The following is a 25,322-nucleotide window of genomic DNA, read 5'->3' as shown; positions in this document are numbered from 1 at the left end:
AAGCAGGGGAGAAGGGAGACCATAAGGGAGGTGTTGCCTTGCCGTCTGTCCTTTAAGTGAGACGGCCACTGCTAGTGTGTTTTCACAGCACTTTTTGCCATCCCCAAAAATCTGCTGCCTAAGGTGGCTGCATCAATGTGCCTAATAGTAGAGCCACCCTTTAGGTGTCTATGTGTTTTATCAAGTAGGCTAGAGGTAGGCATCTACTTTGCTTTCACACACAGGTGACTGTTAATATTACCCTCTCTGTTAATCCAATAAAATCACAGTCATCATAGTAAACGGTATCTGTTATCAATATTTTCTTGATGGTTATTAGTTAGATCCCAAAGCTTTGTATTCGCCCAGGGACACATCACGTGTTGAACATTCCCGAGTTTACCTTCACATTTCAAACACAGAGAAGGAGCTTCTGAGAACATAACAGGTGGACTTCAGTATATTCTGTGTCATGCAGCTGCTTCTGCTCGAGAGTCTCCTTCTCTTAGAGAAACTGGAACTACAAGTCCCACTGCATGAGGACAGGAGAAGGGAGCAGTCCTACTGGTCCCTTCCTCATCCCTTCTTACCGTTGCATATGTTTTTGATATTCCTCGTCCCGCAGGCGATTGCATTCTGCCAGTTCTGAAGGTGGAATGACCTCGGAAAGCTGGATGGTGAACGGCTTGCCAAATATCTGCAGTGATGAGGCCAGTCTGGGTTCCACTTCACACCGGCAAGAATTCCTTGGGAGCAACCTGATTTTATTAAATACAAAAAGACAGGAAAAAAAAGGCCTCTTTAAACCTGTTTATAAAGCAACATTCCTCTGAAGGTTTACAACATTGTTAAAACAAATAATCCAGAGGTCAATACTCGGCAAGATTTAACCAGTAGGAAGGCCCCTACCTGGTTATAACCACTAGACGGCTTGCCACTGATATTCAGCACAGACCACAACAGCAGAGCTGGGGCAAAACTAGGCCTTAACCCAGTCAGCACCATTTTTCAGTCCTCTAACTGGTTAGTCTCATCCAGGGGCGTATCTGCGTGGGGCCACAGGGGCCTGGGCCCCTGCAGATTTTGCCCTGGACCCCCCTACCGCCGTCAACCCCGTTGCCGTTGTTTACCTTTGCTGGCGGGGGACCCCAACCCCCCGCCAGCCGAGGTCCACTTGCCGCCTTTTAAAGATATTTCTTCAGCTGGCGGGGGACCCCAACCCCGCCAGCCAACCCGACGTCTTTAAAGTTCTTCTTCGGCCTCCGTGGCCGTGCTGTAGTTGACTGTTCAATCCAGTTCGGAGTCTGACGTCCCAGCACGTTGTCCTGCACGTACAACGTGCTGGGACGTCAGACTCCGAACTGGATTGAACAGTCAACTACAGCACGGCCACGGAGGCCGAAGAACTTTAAAGACGTCGGGTTGGCTGGCGGGGGTTGGGGTCCCCCCCAGCTGAAGAAATATCTTTAAAGGCGGCAAGCGGACCTCGACTGGCGGGGGGTTGGGGTCCCCCGCCAGCAAAGGTAAACAACGGCAGCGGGGGAGGGTTGACGGCGGGGGGGAGGGTGGAGAGTCGTTGGTGGGGAGGTTCTGGCAATGGCGGCAGTGGCGGGGGGGTCGTTGGGGGGGGGGCTAAAATGTGCCCTCTCTCTGTGGCTCTGGCCCCCCCTACCGCCAGAGTCCAGATACGCCCCTGGTCTCATCTCTGCGGTCAGTAAATTAATAGAAATGTTTTTAAAACAAAGGATACTGAAATTTATGGAATCCAATGGATTGCAGGACCCAGTGCGTTATAGTTTCACTAGAGGCAGGTCTTTTCAGACAAATCTGATTAACCTCTTTGACTGAGTGGCCAGTTGGATCAAGAGGGAGTACTGGATGTGGTGTACTTAGAATTTAGCAAAGACACTGACATAGTTCCACATAGGCAATTTACAAATAAACTAAATGCCCTTGGTAAGAACCCTAAAGTGACTAGGTTAGAACCTGGTTGAGTGGAAGGCCACAGAAGGCAGTGGTACATGGAGCTCATACTGAAGAAAGAGATATTACCAATGATGTACTACAGGAATCAGTCCTTGGTCCAATTCTTTTTAACATTTTTGTAAGAGATATTGATGAAAGGTGGTCTCGAATGGTTTACCTCTTTGTGGATGATACCAAAATCTGTAATGATATTTCAGATAGTGTGGATAAAATGAGGAGGTATCTAGTCAAGATTGAATTTGAATGATCCAGAATTGGCAGATAAGATTTAATGTTAAAGAATGCAGGGTCATGCATTTGGGTTACAAAACCTGGAGGAAGTGGTGCAGTTTAGGGGATGAAGTACTTCTTAGGCAGATGATCAAATGCCTCACGCTGTATCAAACAGCGCTCTAAAAATAGCACTGGAACAGGGCGGGGCTTTACTAGACCTATGATCAGACCCCAACTACTCCCACCTCCGGTCCCCCCGGGGCTACTCCCTTATATGGCATGAAGCTCCGCCCAGAACATCCCAGGATGCACTGGGCAGGGCTGGGCACTGCCATTTCAGGCGACGCCAATGGAAGAGGAAGGAGGCCACCTCCCTCCAATGCAGCAGCCCCAGCAGGCACCCTGACCTGACTCTCCCTCCCCGATGTTCCTGGTGGCCCAGTGGGCTGTGGGTAAGGAACCCGACCCCCCTAGCAACAAGGGGCTGGTTAGGGGGGTGGAGAAGAGTCGTTAGACCACTAGGTGGGGGGGGGGGAGATTTACCCATGGCCCATTGAGCCACCAGGGACATCGGTGGGCTGCTGGGGGAGGGTTGGGGGGGGGGGTTGGAGACCCACCGGATCTCCAGCCCCCCCAACGAACCTGTGTCGGGGGGGGGGTATACTCCTAGTGGTTAGTTCCTTTGTGTAAGTCTCTGGTGAGACCTCTTTTGTAATACTGTGTTGAATTTTGAAGACACACCTTCAAAAAGTTTTAAACAGAATAGAGTTAGTCCAGAGTACAGGCCAACTGTGGTTTTGGTTCCGGCTGAATCAGCAGCCAAAAGTCATGGCTTGGTTATGGCCAGAACTGAAGCCAAAACCAAAAATATTGTGCCTGTCCAACAAAAGATGCCCCCCCCCTCACTGGGCTTATGCCGGGGCTAATCTCAAAACGGCTGCCGTGACATCCGGCAGCAGTTGTGGCATCCATTTTAAACCAGCAGCAGCATCAGGCAGTAAAAATAAGGGTTTTTTTCTGCCCTTGAAGAGGCCACTAGACCACCAGGGCATGTTTAAAGTAGGCCTGGGGAGGGCCTACTGATGGTCAGGGGGCCACGTCAGGGGACTCATCTTCGGGAATGGAGGAGACATCAGTTGGGTGGTTGGGCTTATGGATGGCTCAGTGGGGGAAGAGAGTGATCATGGGGGGGGGGGGGGGGGGTAGAGAGTTTTGTTTTCAGCAAAAATTGCATCTGCGTTTTTGGCCAAAACCTGAACCCGGATTTCAGGCCGGTTTCGGTGCCAGTCCAAAACTGAAACCAAAATTCAGAGGGTGGCTACTAAAATGGTCGGTGGTCTTCGTCATAACGCAAATGAGGATAGACTTCAAGATCACAATATGTATAATACTTTGGAAGAAAGGTGGAAGAGCCAAGATTTAGTAGAGACATGTAAATACCTCCGTGACATAAATGCACAGGAGGTGAGTCTCTTTCAACTGAAAGAAAGCTCTGGAATGAGGGGGCAAAGGATGAAGGTGAAAGGGGACAGACTCCGAAGTAATCTAAGTAAATACTTCTCACTGAAATGGGGGTGAATGTATGGAATGTCCTCCCAGTGGGAGGTGGTAGAGACAAAAACTGAATCTGAATTTGAGAAAACATAAAACAGGTACAGAGGACCTCTAAGGGCGAGGAAGGGAGAGTAGAAAGGATGGACAGTCTGGATAGGCCATATGCCTTCCGCTATTCAGCCGGTGATGGTCAGCGTTTTTTTAAATGCTCACCATCGCCAGCTAAATTAACCTTTAATATTCAGTGCTGGGCCATGTCCAGGCACTGGCACTAAATACTGGGGGCTAATTATGGGCAGGCTGGGTGCCAGAGCTTATGCGGGCCTGGCAGATATTCAGCTGGGACTGCATATGAGAGTTAGGCGGGTGCCAGCTCTAAATATTGGGCTGGCACCCGCATAACTAATTTTCTTTTCTAAAACCCTCCCGATCCCCCTCCAGACTTCTCAATACTCCCCCCTCCCTCCTATCTCCATGGCCCGATGCCCTGTCCCTCCACCAAATGAACCCCCCACCCCCTTCCCGATGTCTAAGTAGGGTTCCCGGGTCTACCTGTCTTCCTGGTGTCCAGAGGGGATCACTGAAGGCAGGAGCACCACCTCCTGCTCCTGGCTCTCGCGGCTCCATTTCAAAATGGCTGCCAAGACTTCTTGAGAGGTCACGGCAGCCATTTTGACAGGAAACCGTGAGGAGGCAGGAGCAAGGGTGCTGTGCTCCTGCCCTCAAATTCCCCTGCTGAACCATAAGGAGAGACAGGTAGGCCCGGGAGACTTACCTGGACATTGGGGGATGGGGGGTTGTTCACAGGGGGGGCAGGGAAGGACAGGGCTTCATGATCGGGAGGTGGGAGTGGGATATTAAACAGGCTAGGAGGGGGATTGGAAGAGTCTTCAATTAAGTGCCTCCAATGGGAATCGATTTAAGCGGGCAGGAATCACTTTGAAAATCAGCCAGATGGTGTTTACCTACCATCATTTTTGATGATGCACAAAACAGCATAAAAGGTTGTCCTACTTTCTCAGGGCACCCCTCTGAATATCAGACAGCAGGTGTCTGTCAAAGACCCAGGTTTTCAATGTCAGGTCAAATTCAGCCTGTAGCAGGGAGCACCTTTAAATTCACTGATCACCACCGGGGGGGGGGGAGTTATCAAAGTGGCTTATTTTACCACAAGTCAGGTTATTTTAGCACAGGAGTCCTATTATATTCAATGAGATCCTGAATAGATAGAATGACTAGTGGTGAATAACCCATCTTAACGATAGCCCACGTTGGTAACTTACCCCCTTATCACATCAATGCACATTAACTGGTTAACACACACTACTAAAAGTGAAATGACTTGTACAAGGTCACAAGGAGCATTAGTGGGAGAAGCAGGATTTGAACCCTGATTTCCCTGGTTCTCAGCCTGCTGCTGTAGTTCCAGTCCTGGAGTTAGAGAGCTCTTACGGTATCGTCCTTGAAGAGTTTTCATTGAAATTCTGTAGGCTTAAGTGTCAAAAACATTTTTCATTTTTTTAAAACTCAGATTATTTATTTTACAGTTTTATTTTTATTGTGAATATCAATAAATACAACCGGTAAATGTTTGTAACATATACCAACTTTGGTTTACATAAGTAAAAATTTCAGCAAAAGGTCAATTGGGAGCGTGAACAATAAAATCTTACGTATCTATTTTCTGGTGTTGCTAATCTCAGTTCCACAGCAGTGAAAGTATGGTTCATCTTCACAAAACTCAGGCAGGGTTTCAGTCCTGAAGAGGATTTATCCATGCTAGGTTTCCAAATTATATTTGGGCAGCCTGTCATACCACCCAAAGGTGTGCTAGCGTTTTCATAATGCGCTGTGAAACATGTCCATAGGAATATTGGGGTGTCTACACAGCGCACGCTAAAAACGCTAGCACACCTTTGTAAATGACCCCCTTAGTATCCAAACTTCTTACTCTTTATGACTATTTCATTTCCATCTTTCAAAGTAATGGCACACTGGCAGAAGCCAATATTGCAATCCTAGAAAGCCAGGTAGAGAACCCATATTAGACAAGACAATCTTTACTAAATTATGACTAAGATATATGCAGAAAGGCTATCTAAGATTATAGGTACCATTATCCATCCCACTCATTCAGGATTATTAAAGTAGACATTGTTAATCATGAGGAGTGGCCTAATGGTTAGGGTGGTGGACTTTAGTCCTGAGGAACTGAGTTCAATTCCCACTTCAGGCACAGGCAGCTCCTTGTGACTCTGGGCAAATCACTTTTTTTTTTTTGTTACATTTGTACCCCGCACTTTCCCACTCATGGCAGGCTCAATGCGGCTTACATGGGGCAATGGAGGGTTAAGTGACCAAGGCATTTGGTCATGGGAGGAGCCAGTATTCCTAGTGCACTGGTCCTCCTCACATGCCAGGACACCAACCGGGCACCCTAGGGTGCACTGCAGTGGACTTCACAAATTGCTCCCAGGTGCATAGCTCCCTTACCTTCGGTGCTGAGCCCCCCCCCCCCCAAAACCCACTCCTCACAACTGTACACCACTACCATAGCCCTAAGGGGTGAAGGGGGGCACCTAGATGTGGGTACAGTGGGTTTCGGGTGGGTTTTGAAGGGCTCACATTACCACCACAAGTGTAACAGGTAGGGGGGATGGGCCTGAGTCCGCCTGCCTGAACTGCACTGCACCCACTAAAAACTGCTCCAGGGACCGTCGTACTGCTGTGATGGAGCTGGGTATGACATTTGAGGCTGGCAAAAAATGTTTTTACATTTTTCTTTTTGGGTGGGAGGAGGTTGGTGACAAACTGGGGGAATAAGGGGAGGTCATCCCTGATTCCCACCGGTGGTCATCTGATCAGTTTGGGCACCTTTTCGAGGCTTAGTCGTAAAAAAAAAGGGACCAAGTAAAGTCAGCCAAATGCTTGTCAGGGACGCCCTTCTTTTTTCCATTATTGGCCGAGGACGCCCATCTCTTAACCACGCCCCCGTCCTGCCTTCAAGGAATTTAAAATTTTCTTTATTTTCTTCTCATGGCGATTTCCTGCTTACCTGTATAGGGATAGTAAATTTCAGTCGCAACTACTGCATAGGTGGGCACAATATCAGAAGGAGAATGAAGTACATAGGGAAGATCCAGTGCTCTTCTAGGAAGCCGCAAAAGCGGTCCTCCGAGGGGAAATAATAGCCTATAACAGTTTCCAGAGGAAGGCGCGGAGGCGAGAGGTGCTAAGGTGGGAACAGAAGGTGGTATCTTTGAGGAGACAATATGGCCATAGTCAGACGTTAGAAATGCGGGCCAGGTTATTAGAGGCGCAGCAAACCCTTAATGAGTTATTACAACAACAGGCCCAGAAATCAGCAGTGTTTTATAAATATCAGCTGTATAAATTTGCTAATAAGGGAGGGAAATTCTTGGCGAAATTAATAAATAAACAGGTGGGCTCCAGGAAAGTGATCTCATTGGTAAATAGGCAAAAAGAATTGAAACATAAAGATAACGAAATAGCAGAGATCTTTAAGCACTTTTATGAAGAGTTATATAAACCACAAATCGAGATAGTGAAACCTAGTGCAGCATATCTTGGGAGTGTTGATGTGCCAAAAGTGCATACTGCTGATCTAAAGATTTTGAATGCTGCAATAACAGAAGATGAAGTAGATTGGGTATTAAAGCAAAGCCCACTTGGTAAGGCACCAGGCCCTGATGGGCTCGGTAATGAATTTTACAAAATACTCCGACCGGAAATTGGACAAATAATTTCGGAGGTATTTAATTTGGTGATTGCGCGTAGACAAATGCCCAGCCACTTGAATCAGGCTAATATAACAGTCATTCTGAAACCGGGCAAGCAAGCACACCTGCCAGAGTCTTACAGGCCTATATCTCTGCTGAACGCAGAAACAAAATTCATAGCAAAGATATTGGCGAATCGACTGGCTCGGTTTTTGCCAGATTTGCTGGAGAAATCACAAGTGGGCTTTGTGAAAGGCCGGAAAGTAGTTAAAAATCTGAGAAGGATAATTGGGGCATTGGAGAGAGTGAAGAGTGAGGGCACGCGGGCCATGTTAATTAGCTTTGATGCCGAAAAGGCCTTTGACAGAGTGGACTGGGGCTTCATGTTTGCGACGTTAAAGGCTTATGGCATAAAGGGGTTTTTTGTACAGACAATAGAGACGTTATATAAAGATCCCAGGGCGAGAGTCAATGTGAATGGGCTGTGTTCAGAATGGTTTAACATAGGTAAGGGAACAAGACAGGGCTGCCCACTTTCGCCACTTCTGTTCGTGTTGACTCTGGACCCATTACTGCGGGAAATAGGAAGCAATGTAGATATCAAGGGAGTACGAATTCAAGATCAGGAATTCAAATGCAGCCTTTGCAGATGATTTGCTGGTGTTGCTTACTGAGCCCCGGAGGTCACTGGAACGGTTGATGGAGAGCCTTCAGGAATATGGAGACTTCTCGGGGTTCAAGTTGAACCTAGAGAAGTCGGAGGCCCTAGCACATGAGGGAATAGGACAAGAGATATGGAGTCAGACAAAGTTACGCCAAGCAAATACGGCATTTAAATACTTGGGGATCAATATGCCAATGGACCCAACACAACTATATAAAACCAATGTCCCAGGCTTGATTAGAGAAACTAAGACACAACTGGAAAAATGGATGTCTTTACCGCTGTCATTGATAGGCAGAGTACACTTGTATCGAATGATTATATTCCCAAAATGGCTGTATGTACTACAGATTCTACCAATTAAACTGTTGATTAAAGATCTGAGGGTTTTGCAGAGGCACGTAGCACGGTTTTGCTGGGCGGGGAAAAAACCAAAAATGAGGTGGTGTCATGTATATGGGACACAGGTTGGAGGCGGGTTGGGCATGCCTGATATGAAGGACTATAATCATGCTTGTTTGATAAGGCATGTGAAAGACTGGGTCTTGGGCACATCCACATATACCGATATGAAGTGGGAACAAGCGTATTTTAGACCATGGTCCCTGAACTGTTTATTGCACTCGGAGGGGAGGGGGTTGCCACCTCTGGTGAAAAATAGTGTGTTGCTGCGGCCTTTGAGACAAATCTGGAGGGTGTTACTGGGCCATTGGGGACAAGATCCGGAGACTAGTGTGCTATTGTCCATAACTGGCAATGCAGAGTTCCCAGCGGGAAGAGAAAAACGAGTTTTTAGGGACCTGGAGAGACAGGGGGTGACACTGTTGGAGAATTTCCTCCAGGCAGATGGATCACTGCTGTCCTATGAAGAATTCGAAAGGAGATGTGCGGGAGGTCCGCTGACCAGGCTGGCTTATTTACAGTTGGCACATTACCATAGGGGATTACCCCGGTCTGCACTCACATTGGAGTTTGGGGGGAAAGTTCGGGACTTCCTAAGAGGGGATGCAGTGGGGCAAACTTCCATATCTTGGTTTCATAAAGCACTGGGAGAATTCAAACCTAAAAGGGATATTGGTGAAGTAGTGAGGAGATGGGAGCAAGAGGTGGGGGGCACAATAGCAGAAGGGAAGGTGATGGCTGCGCTCAAAGGGTTAACAGGGGTAGTACATAGTGCGGAATTGCAGGAGTGCCATTTTCGATCAATACATAGGGCATATTTCTCGGGCAAGCAAGCATGGCATGCAGGGGTGGAGGGGGCAGATAGATGCCAAAAGTGCGGAGTGGGCATGCCCTCCTTGGCACATGGGATGTGGCAGTGTCGACCCATTTGGAGGTTCTGGATGGCTCTCGCTCGGTTTGTTTCAGGGACTTTGGGATTTAGGGTACAACTCACATTTGAACGGATAATGTTTAGTTCATCATTGGTGTGGGCGGCAGGGACGAGGGAAGAGAAGTTATTCCTAAGTAAATCCTGCATTCTGGGGAAAAAATGCATATTGAATCACTGGCTGATGGACATACCGCCCTCATACTGGTATTGGAGGAATAAACTACATGCGCTTATGCTCTGGGAGGCAAAAGGTGCTCGATATACGCCAAAACGGAGGCAACAATTTATTAAAGCATGGAAAGCATATTTAAATGTTATAGCTCCTAAAGTTAGAAGCCAGGTATTGAATGAGTTGGGATGACTGTGGAATGAATGGAGGGGAGGGGGGGAGAGATTGCGATGGGCTACCAAAAGGAATATTATAATGTAGGGATAATAAGAACTCAAAGTGTGGTCTCACGATCTCTTATACGAGGCCAAGGGAGAGAGGGAGGGCAGGCGGAAATATAGAACAAACTGTTAGCAGAGCTTCATATCAGCAGGTACCTGTGGGCTGCCCATTTCCCCCTATTGGCCATAACTCTTACTATCACGAAGGTACTGCGGGGAAGCGCGGGATGGAATAGAGGGGAGGATAGGGATAGGGTAAGGGGGTTCAACGGTTAAAAGGTTGAAGGTTGTACTTATCATTCGGCAATTGCTGGGTTTGTATAGATATGCCTACTGTTATAACATGCAATGTTGGAAATGTTTGTCTTGATTATCTGTAAATCAATCGGCTGAGAAACGATCGGATCCTACGGGGACTTTCCAAGTTCAGACTCCTGGAGGAAAGTAGCAGTAAAGCCGATTCGATATGAGTGGGGGGTATAACGAGGGAGGGATTAGTGGGGGGATAGGGATAAATGGTATATATATATGGAAAATATTGATGATGACTGTATGCACATGACTGTGATTGATATATTTGATGTGACTATTTTGCTGCTTGTCAAGGTGTTTGTTTTATTAGAATGTCATCAATAAAAAATTGTTGAAAGTTAAATTTTCTTTATTCCCTTCACTAAGGGCCCGTTTTACCAGGAGGCGGCAAAAGGGGGCCGTCGCTGGTGTCGGCATATGTTTTACACGTACGCCGAGGCCCCCTTTTACCACAGCTGGTAAAAGGGAAGTGTCGCCTTCCTGCAGGAAATGGCCATGTGGCAAGTAAAGCGCACTTGCCACAAAGCCATTTCAGGGGGGAGCCCTTACCACCGGGTACACTCTGGCACTACAAAAATCAATAAATTTTTGTAGCACCGGAAATGACGGCAAGCCGGGGTGGGAAGTACCGCTGGGCTGCTGTGGTAGCCGGTGGTATTTCCTGTATAGCAAGTGGTAAGCCCACGTTGGGCTTACCGCCGCTTAGTAAAAGGATCCCTACATTTTTTTATGAGCTAAAAGGGAAGTGAAAACATCTCTCTGTTCCTGTATGACCCCAACTCTGATGTTTATAGTTTTGAGTAATATGCAGTCACATAGCTTTCTGCCTCCTTATGGATGCTAAGAATTATTAGGGAAGGGATGGTGAATAAGACCGAAAGTACTATAATGCCTTTGTATCGCTCCATGATGTGACCGCACCTTGAGTATTGTGTTCAGTTCTGGTCGTACCTCAAAAAAGATATAGCTGAATTAGAAAAGGTTCAAAGAAGGGCGACCAAAATGATAAAGGGGATGGAACTCCTCTCATATGACTGAGGTCTACAAAATCCTGAGTGGTGTAGAACGAGTAGAAGTAAATCAATTTTTTACTCATTCCAAAAAGTACAAAGACTAGGGGACACTCAAGAAAGTTACATGGAAATACTTTTAAAACAAATAGGGGAAAATATTTTTCACTCAATGAATAAAGCTTTGGAACTATTTGCCAGAAGATGTGGTAACAGCTGTTAGCATATCTGGGTTTAAAAAGGGTTTGGACAAGTTCCTGGAGGAAAAGTCCATAGTCTGTTATTGAGACAGACATGGGGAAGCAACTGCTTGTCCTGGGATTTGTAGCATGGAATGTTGCCACGATTGCGATTTCTGCCAGGTACTTGTGAGCTGGCTTGGCCACTGTTTGGAAACAGAATACTGGGCTAGATGAACCATTGGTCTGACCCAGAATGGCTACTCTTATGTTCTTATGACATAATTGTTCCGTCATCTCATATTGCTCCTATCAAATTTTGGGTCGCTCTCTTTTTGGGTCACTCTATTTTTCCTCCACATAAGTAATTCCAAAGTCCCATTTTTTTTTAATAAAGTCCTTCCCTTCTTGAAGGGCTAGAGCATCTAGTTCTTGTCATGCTTTAGTTACCTGCCTAGTCACGGAGTCTGATGGGTCTGCCTTGTGAATGCCCTCCAACCTTTTAAAATTCTGAAGCAGCTGGGATTCTGTGTTGAGTTTTATGTTTTATTTTAGATCCCAGTTCTACACACTTTCCTCAAAATACCACTTTTAAAGCCCTCCATGCTATTATTACATCAGTCTCTCCATTGTAATTGCTCTCAAGTTAGTCATTTAAACATTTTTCCAATTCTTTCAAGTATTCCTTATTTGAAAGCAGAGCTGTATTCATGTGCCAGGCCCCCATATTATTACAACCCAGTTTCTTACTCTTCATTTCAAGATGTAAAGGAGCATGGTCTGAGCTAAATATTGGACCAATAATACAGGACAATCACCCCATTCACCAAGCAACCATCCACTAAAATAAAAGTCAATTCTGAAATATGAGTTCTGATTGGAGAAGTAACAGGTATAATCTTATGTCTCTGGGTATAACCACCTCCAAACACCAATCAACCCATATTCCACACATAAACCTTTTAAATTAAAATTAGACTCTGATTTTCTTCCGTCTCCTTTTGACCTATCGTTCATCTTTATTTATTTATTTAATTTATTTATTAGTTACAATTGTATCCCACATTTTCCCACGTATTTGCAGGGCAGCGCTATAGAAATGCTAAGTAGTAGTAGTAGTAGTAGTTCAATGTGGCTTACATAGTACTGTAAAGGTGTTCGTCAACTCCGGTAGAGAAACAAATACAAAGTGATGTTGTGGTAGAATAAGGTTTATTTATTTATTTGTTGCATTTGTATCCCACATTTTCCCACCTTTTTGCAGGCACAATGTGGCTTACATTATGCCGTAATGGTAATCGCCATTTCCAGAATGAGAACTACAAAGTGGTATCCAGGAAATCTAGACTGCCTCAATCCTGATTGACTGCACTTTTTGTCCTTTAGATTGTAAGCTCCTTTGAGCAGGGACTGTCCTTCTTTGTTAATTGTACAGCGCTGCAAAACCCTGGTAGTGCTTTAGAAATGTTAAATAGTAGTAGTAGTAGTAAATGATAGAGTAAATTATAGAGTAAGTTAGATAATCAGTTCATCATGTGTTACAGACACATTAGGGAATCGTAGAGAGGAAGAGTTATGTAATGTCCATTACGAGCTTTGGTTTCGTTGTGTTGCAGGGTTCAGGCATTTAAGTTGGGTCGGTAGGGTATGCCTTTTTGAACAGGTTGGTTTTTAGTGCTTTCCATCACATAATTCAGATCCCTCCCAATATAACAGGAAGGGATGTCCAACCTCTTAGGAATTTCAGTGTCCTGGATAAAAAAAAATGCAACTGCCAACAAAAGAGAGGATATCCAAAGTACACAGAACAAAACAACCAAAAAAAAAAAAAAAAGCACCAAACGGCCTTCGAAATTGGAATAGCAAGCAAATCTTTATTCCAAGACCTGACACGGGCCATGTTTTGGCATAAACGTCTGCGTCAGGGGTCTGTTAAAGTAATACAAACAGTTACAATTCACACAGAAAAATATCTACATAAATTCAACACATAAATTGAGTGCTTATAAACTACACATAAGGTGCATATAAACTGTGCACTTTAACATGACATGAATTCATGGAGAAATAATATCAATAAAAAACTTTTAAAAGTGGTTCAAAAAGTGACATTAATTATGCAAAATACAGCCTCAACTATTTCATTGGCCAGAACTTCCATTAATATATGGCAGGAAGTAAGAAACTTGGAAGTTCTACTGAATTTGTCATTATTATTTAAACCCCAGATTCAGACAGCGATTAATATTTCTTATTTTAAGTTGCGACTTTTGAGCAAGCTATGGCTAGGTTGCCTAGGGGAGATTTTCAAAAGGTAATTCAAGCTGTGATATTTAGCATGTTGGATTATTGTAACATTGTGTACTTGGGTTTATCTGCTTCAAGTTTACAGGCACCGAGGATAATGCAGAATTCGGCAGTGCGACTGTTGTATGGACTTTGAAGAACATGTGCCCTCCTTGATGCGGTAATTGTGCTGGCTTCTTGTGGTGCAAAGAGATAAGTTTAAATTGCTGTTATTTTATTTGGGACTTCATCAAAATTCTTCCTCGTCCTTATGTGATGCACTGCACCGATACGTGCCATCTAGGCCACGCTTGTTATTCCGAACTTAAGACACTTGTGACTGCGTATTACAAAGACTGACATTTTCTGTAGCCAGCCGTATTGAATGGAATAAATTGCCTCTAGCGCTAAGATCACAGCAGACTGTTGCATCCTTTAAGTCAATGTTAAAATGTTATCTGCTAAGTCAAGCCTAAGAACGGCCATGAACTGCCTAAGATTTATTAGCATTTCTGCTTTTTGTATGTTTGTGTCCAGTAAGTTATTTGTATGTTCATTTGTTCCCCCGTCTTGGATAAAAGCAGGTTATAAACAAAACAAAACATAAGAGATATCATACTGTGGCCTAGTGGTTAGGGTGGTGGACTGAGGAACTGAGTTCGATTCCCACTTCAGGCACAGGCTGCTCCTTGTGACTCTGGGCAAGTCACTTAACCCTCCATTGCCCCATGTAAGCCGCATTGAGCCTGCCATGAGTGGGAAAGCGCAGGGTACAAATGTAACAAAAATAAAATAGATACTATTGGAGATTCTATATGGAATGTTGCTACTATTGGAGATTCTACATGGAATGTTGCTATTCCACTAGCAACATTCCATGTAGAAGGCTGCGCGGCCACATTGGTGATCTGCAAATAGTAGCAACAGTGGAGGAGTGGCCTAGTGGTTAGGGTGGTGGACTTTGGTCCTGAGGAACTGAGTTTGATTCCCACTTCAGGCACAGGTAGCTCCTTGTGACTCTGGGCAAGTCACTTAACCCTCCATTGCCCCCTGTAAGCCACATTGAGCCTGCCATGAGTGGGAAAGCGTGAGGTACAAATGTAATTAAAAAAAATACTAATAGGTAATGTATTAAGTTCAAAGATTGACAAAACAAACCATTTAGACTAAATTGCACATGATGAGTAGTTTATGACCAGCATTACTTGACAGATGTAAAATGAAACAGACATCTCTGTGACTGAACAAGTTTAACTAGTTCTTGCCAATCCTTTTAAGGTTCTTCTTTGAACAAATTGATGTAATTTATTGTGCACAGGCACTGTACTGCTCTTTTGGTGTGATTTTGATGAACTTTACTAACGCCACATGTTCAAAGATGGCGTTGATTTTAACATACATTGGAAAAGTAATAAGCACCCTTTACTCATATCTGTTGATAAAGGCATTTAAGGTTACTTTCTGATAAGATTGATAAAATTAGTCAAACCATCTTTTTCAGACCAGTATGCAGTACCAGAGTTTGAATGACTGATTGCCTCAAAAGCAAGAATGCAGGTACACTTTTTAGATGTATATGCAGTGGTAGTTACTTAAGACTTTCCTAAGATTGTATTTTGTTTGCTACTGACTGGTCTGTGTCTTTAGTAACAGCATTCTCTATGGTGACAATTGACTGTGGTCTTAACTGGCAAATCTTTTGAGCTACAAGTGGAGAAAAATAGTACAAATTTGGAGGAGTTTTTTTTTTTTTTTAGACGCTTCTGTGACTTTTTGCACAAATAGCATTGTGTCTTTTTAAGAGTTTTATTCAGATTTTTATTTTTTTTTTCAATTTTACAGACTACTGCAGTTTCTGTATTGGATATCATTCATATACTGAGGTGACTATATGGATTGTTGAAAGTCACAGGACAAATACATCTCCCCCACCCAACTTGCTCATAACTAGTTAGCTTCATTGCCTCTTAAATGTATCTCTTGTAACAGTTTATCCAGTTCCATAAGCATTTTTTTCTTTTCATGTATATAAGCCTCTCATATTATATGAGATCAATTGCAAATTACCTAGTATGCCTGCCATTAGATCATTTATAATAGTATTATATAGTATAACAGTTTTATGTCTCCCATCTCTAGCACTGCTTTCAAATCCCTTTCCTATCTTATAACTTCCCTGGCAAATACAGTAGATATTGAAACACACTTCTCAAATTGATTATATCAAGTAACCAACTCATAAAACCTTATGTACAAAGAAAACCAAACCAGTTTCTACCACCTGGGACAACTGTCTTAAAAGGGAGCACTCTGAATTCTATAGAGCACTTTTGCTATAACAGGCCTCAACCAGGCTCGCCTTTCTCACAGAAGCATAGTCACCAGGGGATCAAGTCAAAACATTCAAGATTCTACTGTTAATCTCTAAATCTAGGTCCCCTCTGCCCCTCTTTATCTTAAAAGGGTTCCTATTCCTTACTTTCCCTTGTGTTGCCTTAGATCAGCCAATAATAATCTTCTTTCCTTACCACCACCTTCTCTTATCCGTCTCACTAGTACTCGTGACTCTGCCTTTAGCTATTTAGGTCCTAATCTCTGGAATGAGCTTCTGCATCAGGTTTGAGATCAACCCACCATTGCACCTTTCACACTAGCGTTAAAAACTCACCTTTTCAGAACTGCATTTTGCCTTTCCTTCATAAATTCCCCATTTGCCCTGCTATTGTGACTTTCTGCTTTTCTTTTCTTTGTCTCCCCTCTTTCTCCCTCCTCACTCTGTGGTGTTCCCTCCATCTCTTATTCTTTCACTTTTACTTCTCCTCTCTATCTGCTTTTTGTTTTTAATTTGTTTTTGTAGACCGCACTGAAGCCTTTGTTAGGCCCCATGCGGAATATCAAGCATGTGAAATAAATAAACAAACACAGTGGACTTGATCTCTCTGATGACAAATTGATCTCACTGTCATCTTGTGATTCACCCGTTGTGTACCCATAAGAACATAAGAGTTGCAATACTGCGACAGACCGAAAGTTAATCAAGCCCAGTATCCTGTTTCCAACTGTAGCCAATCCAGGTCACAAGTACCTAGTAACTGGCAAGATCCCAAAAGTAAAACCAATTTTATGCTGCTTATCCTACAAATATAACAAAATGTTTAAACACACATGAATACAAGTGTATTGCTTCTTCAGCTTATTGAGAGTGGAGTAGTGTCATATGTAACACACGATAAAGATTATTTGATTTTTCACCCAATGACTGGGTGTATTATCTGTGTGTATTGTCTAATCATTGACTGAACCTCCACCACCCTTTGCTAATCTTATATATAAAGATATATTTCTGTTTGTCAATATGCTAACATCTAATTTTATGTAGCACTTAGCTTGAACAAGTTGGTGCTCTTAAAACCCCGACAGGTCCCCGTTTCGTGGTTACTTTCTCAAGGGGGAGTCACCAGTTCTAAAACCAAAAACAAGATGCAGCACAAAGTTACTTACAAAATAGTTCTAAAGGCATATTAGTTGTATAATTACTTGTATTCTAAATAAAATTGCTGTTAGCTTACCAAGTAACAGTCTCAAGTGCAACTGCAGCATTACTCTGTCTCTCTCAAAAATGGCCACAGCGTCTTTTTGTTAGTGCTCAGCCATGCCAGCTGGTTGTGAAGCTAGCTTCAAAATAAAAGTCCTTAACACAGTCTTCAAACTAAATAAAAGCCCTGTCTAAGACTAGTATAGAAAACTGCCACTGTTGATATTCATCTTGTATGTCTCGAGCCAGCACTCCTTGATTAACCATTTGTTTGTGGCAAAAGTTTTAACATATCAAAAGATTTTTCTATATATTAGGAAAAGGAGAAAATTGAAAAACATTGAAAAAAATATGTTGAACTTGGTGCCTATTAATCACTCTAGAACTGATATGGAAATATTCCAATACCAGTGTACGTGTTTGTTATAAACCATACAACCAGAGACAAGGACTGAATAGCTCACTTCTTATATCAAAAGGGGAATATTGTGTTAGAAAAAACAACTCCACTGTGTGTAAGTGTTCAAACCCCTTGGTTCTATAGTATCCAGTGTAAAAATCCAAAAGGTTTCACGCTGTAAAATTTTTCTGTTTAAATCACCTCCTCTAGTGGAGGGAATCACATTGTTTTTTCTGCTTTCAAAATGAGTTATATAAACAAAAATCTGGTGTGGCTATGGGAGCGACATTCGCTCCCACTCTAGCCAATCTTTTTATGGCTCAGTTTGAAGATAAATGGTTAGCTAGATCTCCTTACAATGACATGCTAGGGACATGGAAACGTTACATCGACGATATATTCATTGTGTGGTATGGTAGTATCGAACAATTACAGTCATTTCATAGTTGGCTGAATCAATGTCATGCCAGGATCCAATTTACCTTAACGTGGTCAGAATCCAAGATACATTTTCTTGATGTTGAGATTCTTCTTGCAGAGAAGCAATTTGTTACCAATGTATTTGTTAAAAGCACTGACCGGAATACTTTTTTAGAATACAGCAGTTGCCATCCCAAAGCATTAAAACGAAGTCTTCCATTTTCTCAGTTTCTCCGCTTTAAGCGTATTTGTACTACAGATGCCGATTACAAAGCACATTCTGAATCTTTTGGTTCTAAGTTGTTGCAGAGAAATTATCCACACAAAACCATCAAGAGAGCCTACACCAGAGCCAAGTACAACAACAGAGAATTATTGCTTCAATCTCCACCACGGACACAACATGATGGACAGATCATGACTTTTGTGACAAGATACACTCCGGGTGGAGAGGCTACTGCTGCTATTATTCGCCGCCATTGGGACATCATTAAAGCACATCCAGTGTTCACAAATCATAACATCAGGATGGCATTTTCACGTTCCAAAAATCTGAAAGAAATTTTAAGTCCAGCGGTTTTACCTATGGTTCCCATTGACAACGTAGGCAACTTTGGCCACTTTAAATGCATGAAACCTCGTTGCAAAACATGCCCCACAACCATTGAAGGGACAGATTTCGTCTGCAACGGCAGGAGTTATAAATTAAAGTGCAGAACTACATGCCGATCCACGGGCATTATTTACTACATTAAATGTCCATGTGACAAATATTATATTGGGAAATCAATGAGGTCACTACATGAGAGACTGATTGAACACCGTTCACGAATTACTGCACAAAATTTTGGAGCACCTATGGTACAACATTGGACATCGCAAAATCATACCATCGAAGATCTTAAATGCATGGTGATTGAACAAGTGATTCCCTCCACTAGAGGAGGTGATTTAAACAGAAAAATTTTACAGCGTGAAACCTTTTGGATTTTTACACTGGATACTATAGAACCAAGGGGTTTGAACATTTACACACAGTGGAGTTGTTTTTTCTAACACAATATTCCCCTTTTGATATAAGAAGTGAGCTATTCAGTCCTTGTCTCTGGTTGTATGGTTTATAACAAACACGTACACTGGTATTGGAATATTTCCATATCAGTTCTAGAGTGATTAATAGGCACCAAGTTCAACATATTTTTTTCAATGTTTTTCAATTTTCTCCTTTTCCTAATATATAGAAAAATCTTTTGATATGTTAAAACTTTTGCCACAAACAAATGGTTAATCAAGGAGTGCTGGCTCGAGACATACAAGATGAATATCAACAGTGGCAGTTTTCTATACTAGTCTTAGACAGGGCTTTTATTTAGTTTGAAGACTGTGTTAAGGACTTTTATTTTGAAGCTAGCTTCACAACCAGCTGGCATGGCTGAGCACTAACAAAAAGATGCTGTGGCCATTTTTGAGAGAGACAGAGTAATGCTGCAGTTGCACTTGAGACTGTTACTTGGTAAGCTAACAGCAATTTTATTTAGAATACAAGTAATTATACAACTAATATGCCTTTAGAACTATTTTGTAAGTAACTTTGTGCTGCATCTTGTTTTTGGTTTTAGAACTGGTGACTCCCCCTTGAGAAAGTAACCACGAAACGGGGACCTGTCGGGGTTTTAAGAGCACCAACTTGTTCAAGCTAAGTGCTACATAAAATTAGATGTTAGCATATTGACAAACAGAAATATATCTTTATATATAAGATTAGCAAAGGGTGGTGGAGGTTCAGTCAATGATTAGACAATACACACAGATAATACACCCAGTCATTGGGTGAAAAATCAAATAATCTTTATCGTGTGTTACATATGAGACTACTCCACTCTCAATAAGCTGAAGAAGCAATACACTTGTATTCATGTGTGTTTAAACATTTTGTTATATTTTGATGCTCGACAGAGCACAGGCACAATTGTTTGTTTTATCCTACAAATAAGCAGTGGATTTTCCCAAGTCCATCTTAATAATGGTTATGGGCTTGGGAAGATTATCCAAACTTTTTCTAAGCTCTTCTAAGCTAACTGCTTTTACCACATTCTCTGTCAACGAATTTCAGAGTTTAATTACACGTTGAGTGAAGAAATATGTTCTCTAGTTTTCAATTTACTACTTAGTAGCGTCATTCTAGGCCCCCATGGTCCTAGTATTTTTGAAAACAGTAAACAGAGAGTCACATCTACCCATTCCACTCCACTCAATATTTTATAAACCACTATCATATCTCCTCTCAGCCATCTCTTCTCTAAGCTGAAGGGTCCTAGCTGTTTAGCCCTTCTTTCTCAAACAAAATTTCCTCTTCCCTCACTGTTTTTTTAATTTGGCTGAATACAGCATCGAACATTGACTATTGTGTTCATTGAGGCGTTTTGTCATGTCTTTAAACATCTGTCCCTTTCAATCCAGATTTGCACTGCAATCCTGAAATAAGTAAAAAAGTTTGAATCCTTGTGTGTTAATGGTCCCTTTTTCCTCACCAAATGAAGCAATTAATTCCTTATGCTTAAAGTTTAATATTTTTGCCAGCAGTGGACACAGTCTTGCCGCAGGTTGTGGAAGTTGACGGGGGACCCTATGGGCTCTCTTGATAACAAAGTCATTTGGTAAGAGGGGAGGGGGGAATAAGTCTTCTGACACCTCCAGGATCCCCACTATTCTAATATTCAACCTCCTTGATCTGTTTTCCAAGTTGCCAATTTTGTTCAACAGCCGCTAAATTAGTTTTTCATGGGAGGAAGTTTTCTTCCTCAATGTTAGTAAATCGTCCTCTGCTCCCAAGACTCATTTTTCTACTTGCTCAATGTGGTCAACTACATCTTTAATTTCGGCCTATACTCCTCCAAGTTCTACCTGAATCTGTGTTAACGTGCCCTGAAGATCCGCTGTTCCCTCTTTAATGGTTGACAAAATCACTTCTGTGTCATTGGATGCCACAGTTTACAGTGCCAGATGACCCATCACTTGGTGTGGTGGGGGAGATTCACCTAAGCCAGTTGAAGAGGCTGAGGAGTCAGGAGCCGATTGACTGCAACCGCCATCTTGAGAGCGCATGCATTCAATCATCGTATGTTGCCTAGAAGCTTTCACTGTTTTTAAGCCGCCAACGCAACTTTGATGGACTTTCTCGACTCCTGCTGCATTAGGAGATGAAAAACTTGCTTGGAATTTCAAAATTCTCTCCTCAAATCGGTAGTTACAGCAGTTTGCTTTTAGCAATCTTGGAAGCTCTGTTCAGATGCATCTGCTTGCTAGCTAGCCATCATGTGACCCCCCTGACCCCCCCCCCCCCCCCCAATGATAGGGGATTTTTAAATGAAATTTTCACAAGTAACTGAGCTAGCTCAACTCCAGTTCTGTTCCATTTTCTCCAAGCAGGAAGCAAGAAATTTTCAAAGGGGCCTGCTCCGTGGGCAAGCTTCAGTTCACCTGCAGATAATTCCTCTGACAATGATCAGCATTAACTTAAGTCCTACCACATTCAGTTAGAAAAGAGATCCTAACTCACTGAACATCATAATACAGATGCAAAGTCATCCAGTTCTAGGCTGGAGACTTTTTGGCCAGTCTTGTTTTTGAACTTACATCCCAAAGCAGGGTGGGATTTGCAGTGCCTGATCCAGTCCATTAAGATCAGTGCTGCAAATCCCATAATGCATCAAGATGGGGTGGTCAGAAATTCACGACTGCCTCAAAATCTCCAGCCTGGAACTGGGTAAATTGGTATCTCTGCTAAGGGCACTGACTTTGTACTCAAATGTTTTCGTATCCCCACCCAAAGCACAAGAGGAATCCTCCAGTTAGGAAGGCTGGCAGTGCTGCCCAGTTGTTAGAGAAACAGTTTAAAGGATCCAAATTCTAATCTCACATGTATCACCCTATCATTTGAAGCAAGTTCTTTACATCATTACATAAAAATTTCTTCTCAACCACAAACCTATTGAAAAGCTCATCTTAACTGAAGATCAGCCATTCTGCTACAGTCTATTTCTTAGAAACACCTACTTTCCAAAGCTGCCTCCAGTTTTCTTTTCAAGGCATCGAGCATTGTAACTACAGTAGCCGCTGTCAGACACATCTCATTACCTTTTTAAGACCAGAATTCCTATAATTGAGGTTTGTGAAATGATGACTTATTAACAGCCTCTCACCCTCTGTTGGTAAGTCAGTGCATTCCTAGGACAGATGGATGTGTGCTCACTGGCAACATAGCAAAGAGTATTGATTTTTCATTTCAGTGTGTGTTAATAAGTGATGCATGTAATCTACCTTGGCTGCTTTAGAAACAGAAAACAGGTCTGACAGACACAAGTTCATCTAAATGGCAAAGCAGATGTCCTTGTTGGGTTTCATGTCACTGGGAAAAAGCTAAACCAGACCAGGTGTTACCCTCATGATCTCCACGGGGTTCTAACTGTGGTTTGTCCCAGTAAGACAAGAGGATTATGGGGTGGAAGTCATCAAGATGAAGTAAAACGTAAGCTTTTACTTCACTTTAAATTATCACAGGAGTCACCAATTTGCAGTATCTCAGTACCGCAGGTTGCCGACTCCAGTGGCAAATGAATAGCACTGTTTACAAGCCACCTCACAAGCTATGTTAATCAAACAGCCTGGAAGCATCAGGCCTCAAAGCTATGGCCCAATACTCTTGGGTCTCTTTTAAAGGGCCATTAAGAGTTGTCAATGCCCCCTCTCCTGCCCAATCATCACCCAATCCCCCCATCAGACTCCCTACCCCCAAAGGCCTCCACCCCATCACCAGAGGTCTACCAGCCTGTACTTAAAGGTCCAGTGGATCCCTGGGCAAGACTAGTCCCCAATTGCTCCTGCCTTGCCAGTACCATCTCCCAAAATGACATCCCTAGTGGTAGTCTTGCGCTATTCCCTCTAGGGGGTCATATTTGATCATTTCTCCCCTATATGTCCCCAGAGGCCACAAGGGTGATGGTGTGAAGCCAAGAAATCACCTTACTTGGGGGGGGGGGGGGGGGTTGGGAGGGATAGGGAGGAGAACTAAGTGACAAACAGCAGTGGGGTAAACTTACTTCAGTACATCTTCATTCAGGGTAAATGACAGATGTGGGTATTTCCTGGAAGGGACAAAACAACTGCTGTCCAGCACATCTGCAGGATTGGCTCGGTTCTGGATGTCCACCACACTGTAGAATTTTGGAGACCACACGTGCAGAATTAAGACAGCCAAGGGCACTGTGACAGCCAAGATGACACACGGGGATTTTCGGATCAGACGCATCCTGTTGGGAGGAGGCAGGTAGAGACAGAGAGGGAAATATGAGGCTTCAGAATATAGGTTTTTTTCTTTAGTTTATAGCACATGCAAAGCTCAATAACTACCATGTCCCCCTATGGTTACCATCTGGCTTCATGTTTTCAGCACAAACGGATCCAGTTCTGGTTTTGTCCTATGAATGGACTCACAGGTCTTATTTTCCTAAATCTGTCATGGGGTAAAACTAAGACTGGCTCAGTGTATCCTGGTAAAAAAAAAAATGGAGCAAGTTAGGTAACACCAACTTAAGATATCTAGGACCCAATATTCAGCTGGGCTGGCTGCCAGATAGCATAAATTACTGGTGCTTTTCATTTGGGGGGGGGGGGGGGATATACAGCAGTGCTATCTGTTTGAGTCTAAGTGGCGACTGTGCCAGCATTATCTAACATGCCAAACTTTAAACACATCAAGTAATGTAATAACTTGTTGCCTGGATTTAGAGAGCAAAAAAGCACCTATTTGAACCCTTTTCTATAACAACACACAGACACTTATATGCACGGTGAAGCCCCAGCATACATGTCTGACTTAGTAGACCTGCCACCTAGAAACGCCAAAAAATCATCCAGAACTTTCCTCAACCTCCACTTCCCTAAGTGCAAAGGCATAAAGTATAAAGTACTACATGCATCAACCTTCTCCTACAAGAGCACGCAACTCTGGAACGCACTGCCACGCGGCCTGAGAGCGGTCTATGAGTTGACAGACTTCCACAAACGATTGAAGACCTATCTCTTTGACAAAACATACCGCAAGGATCAAAACATATAAATCCCATATACACCATAACAAAGCCTCAAGATATTACCCCATGTACTCCACTTCCCTGTACTCTCCCCCATTCAACAATCTACCCACAGATAAAAAATGTCTACCCCATCGCCCTCTTGCTATTACTCGATCAGCGCAGTAATTCCCCAACGTCATATCCTTAAGCTTCTACGCCCCAAAGGTGATTGATCTGACTCTGTCTTCCTTAACTATTCACAATGTAAACCATAATCGTAATGTAACAAATTGTACTTCCATCATTTACAATGTATTGTAAGCCACACTGAGCCCGCAAATAGGTGGGAAAATGTGGAATACAAATGCAATTAAATAAATAAATAAATACTAGAACAAATTCTGTAGAAACGGTGCCTAGACTGAAGGTCCAGATATTATGCCTGCTCAAGAGCAGATCTAAATGTACACACATACCAGTGGCGTAGCCACCGGGGGGGGGGGGGGGGGGAGTTCTTGGGGGGCCCTCCACAACTGAAGTACCCTTTGAGTGGCTGGTGGGGATGCCCAATCCCCGCCAGACACTAAGATCCATGGCCGCAACTGTCCCAGCGCTGCCTCTGCAGGGAAGAAGTTGGCAGACACCCTTCTTGCTGCTGACATCGGCATGCCTCATGACTGCTCAGCTTGTGCATGAATTGAGCATGTTTATTTCTAGGATAAGCAGCATAAAATCTGTTTTACTGTTCTGGGATCTTGCCAGGTAATTATGAGCTGGATAGGCCACTCTTAAAAATAGAATACTGGGCTTGATGGACCTTTGGTCTCTCCTAGTATGACATAGGAACATAAGAATGGCCACACTGGGTCAGACCAATGGTCAATCTAGCCCAGCATCCTGTTTCCAACAGTGGCCAATCCAGGTCACAAGTATCTGACAGAAACCCAAATAGCAGCAATATTCCATGCTACCAAACTCAGGGTAAGCAGTGGCTTCCCCCATGTCTATCTCAATAGCGGACTATGGACTTTTCCTCCAAGAACTTGTTCAAAACTTTTTTTTTAAAAACCCGGGGATACAGTCACTCTTCCCAGTGACTATCCAGGGGAACCATCCCCCACAGAAGTCCTACATAATAGGGGATCACATTAGTTATTTTGATTTGAAATGTTTGTCAAAATGATTTTACCCAATAGGCTCACTCTCTGGCAAACACAGAACTCGTTTTGAGTAGCTAGTCCCTAAAC

The 25,322-nt window shown here is 43.2% G+C and overlaps 1 protein-coding gene across 2 annotated transcripts in view; it reads right to left on the bottom strand.

Annotated features, from left to right (window-relative positions):
- Positions 1 to 25,322, bottom strand: part of B4GALNT1 (beta-1,4-N-acetyl-galactosaminyltransferase 1) — a 367,142-nt gene that overhangs the window by 106,138 nt on the left and 235,682 nt on the right. For both annotated transcript variants that reach the window (XM_030196595.1, XM_030196596.1), the window contains exons 3-4: positions 23,101 to 23,310; positions 570 to 737 (exon numbers count right to left, since the gene is read on the bottom strand). In XM_030196595.1, coding sequence (XP_030052455.1) covers positions 570 to 737; positions 23,101 to 23,310 — 378 coding nt within the window. The remainder of the gene's footprint in view (positions 1 to 569; positions 738 to 23,100; positions 23,311 to 25,322) is intronic.

This window comes from Microcaecilia unicolor, chromosome 3, assembly GCF_901765095.1.
Source record: "Microcaecilia unicolor chromosome 3, aMicUni1.1, whole genome shotgun sequence".
NCBI lineage: Eukaryota > Metazoa > Chordata > Amphibia > Gymnophiona > Siphonopidae > Microcaecilia > Microcaecilia unicolor.
The sequence above is the reverse complement of the archived record's forward strand: the minus strand, read 5'-3'. Positions and strand labels throughout refer to the sequence as shown.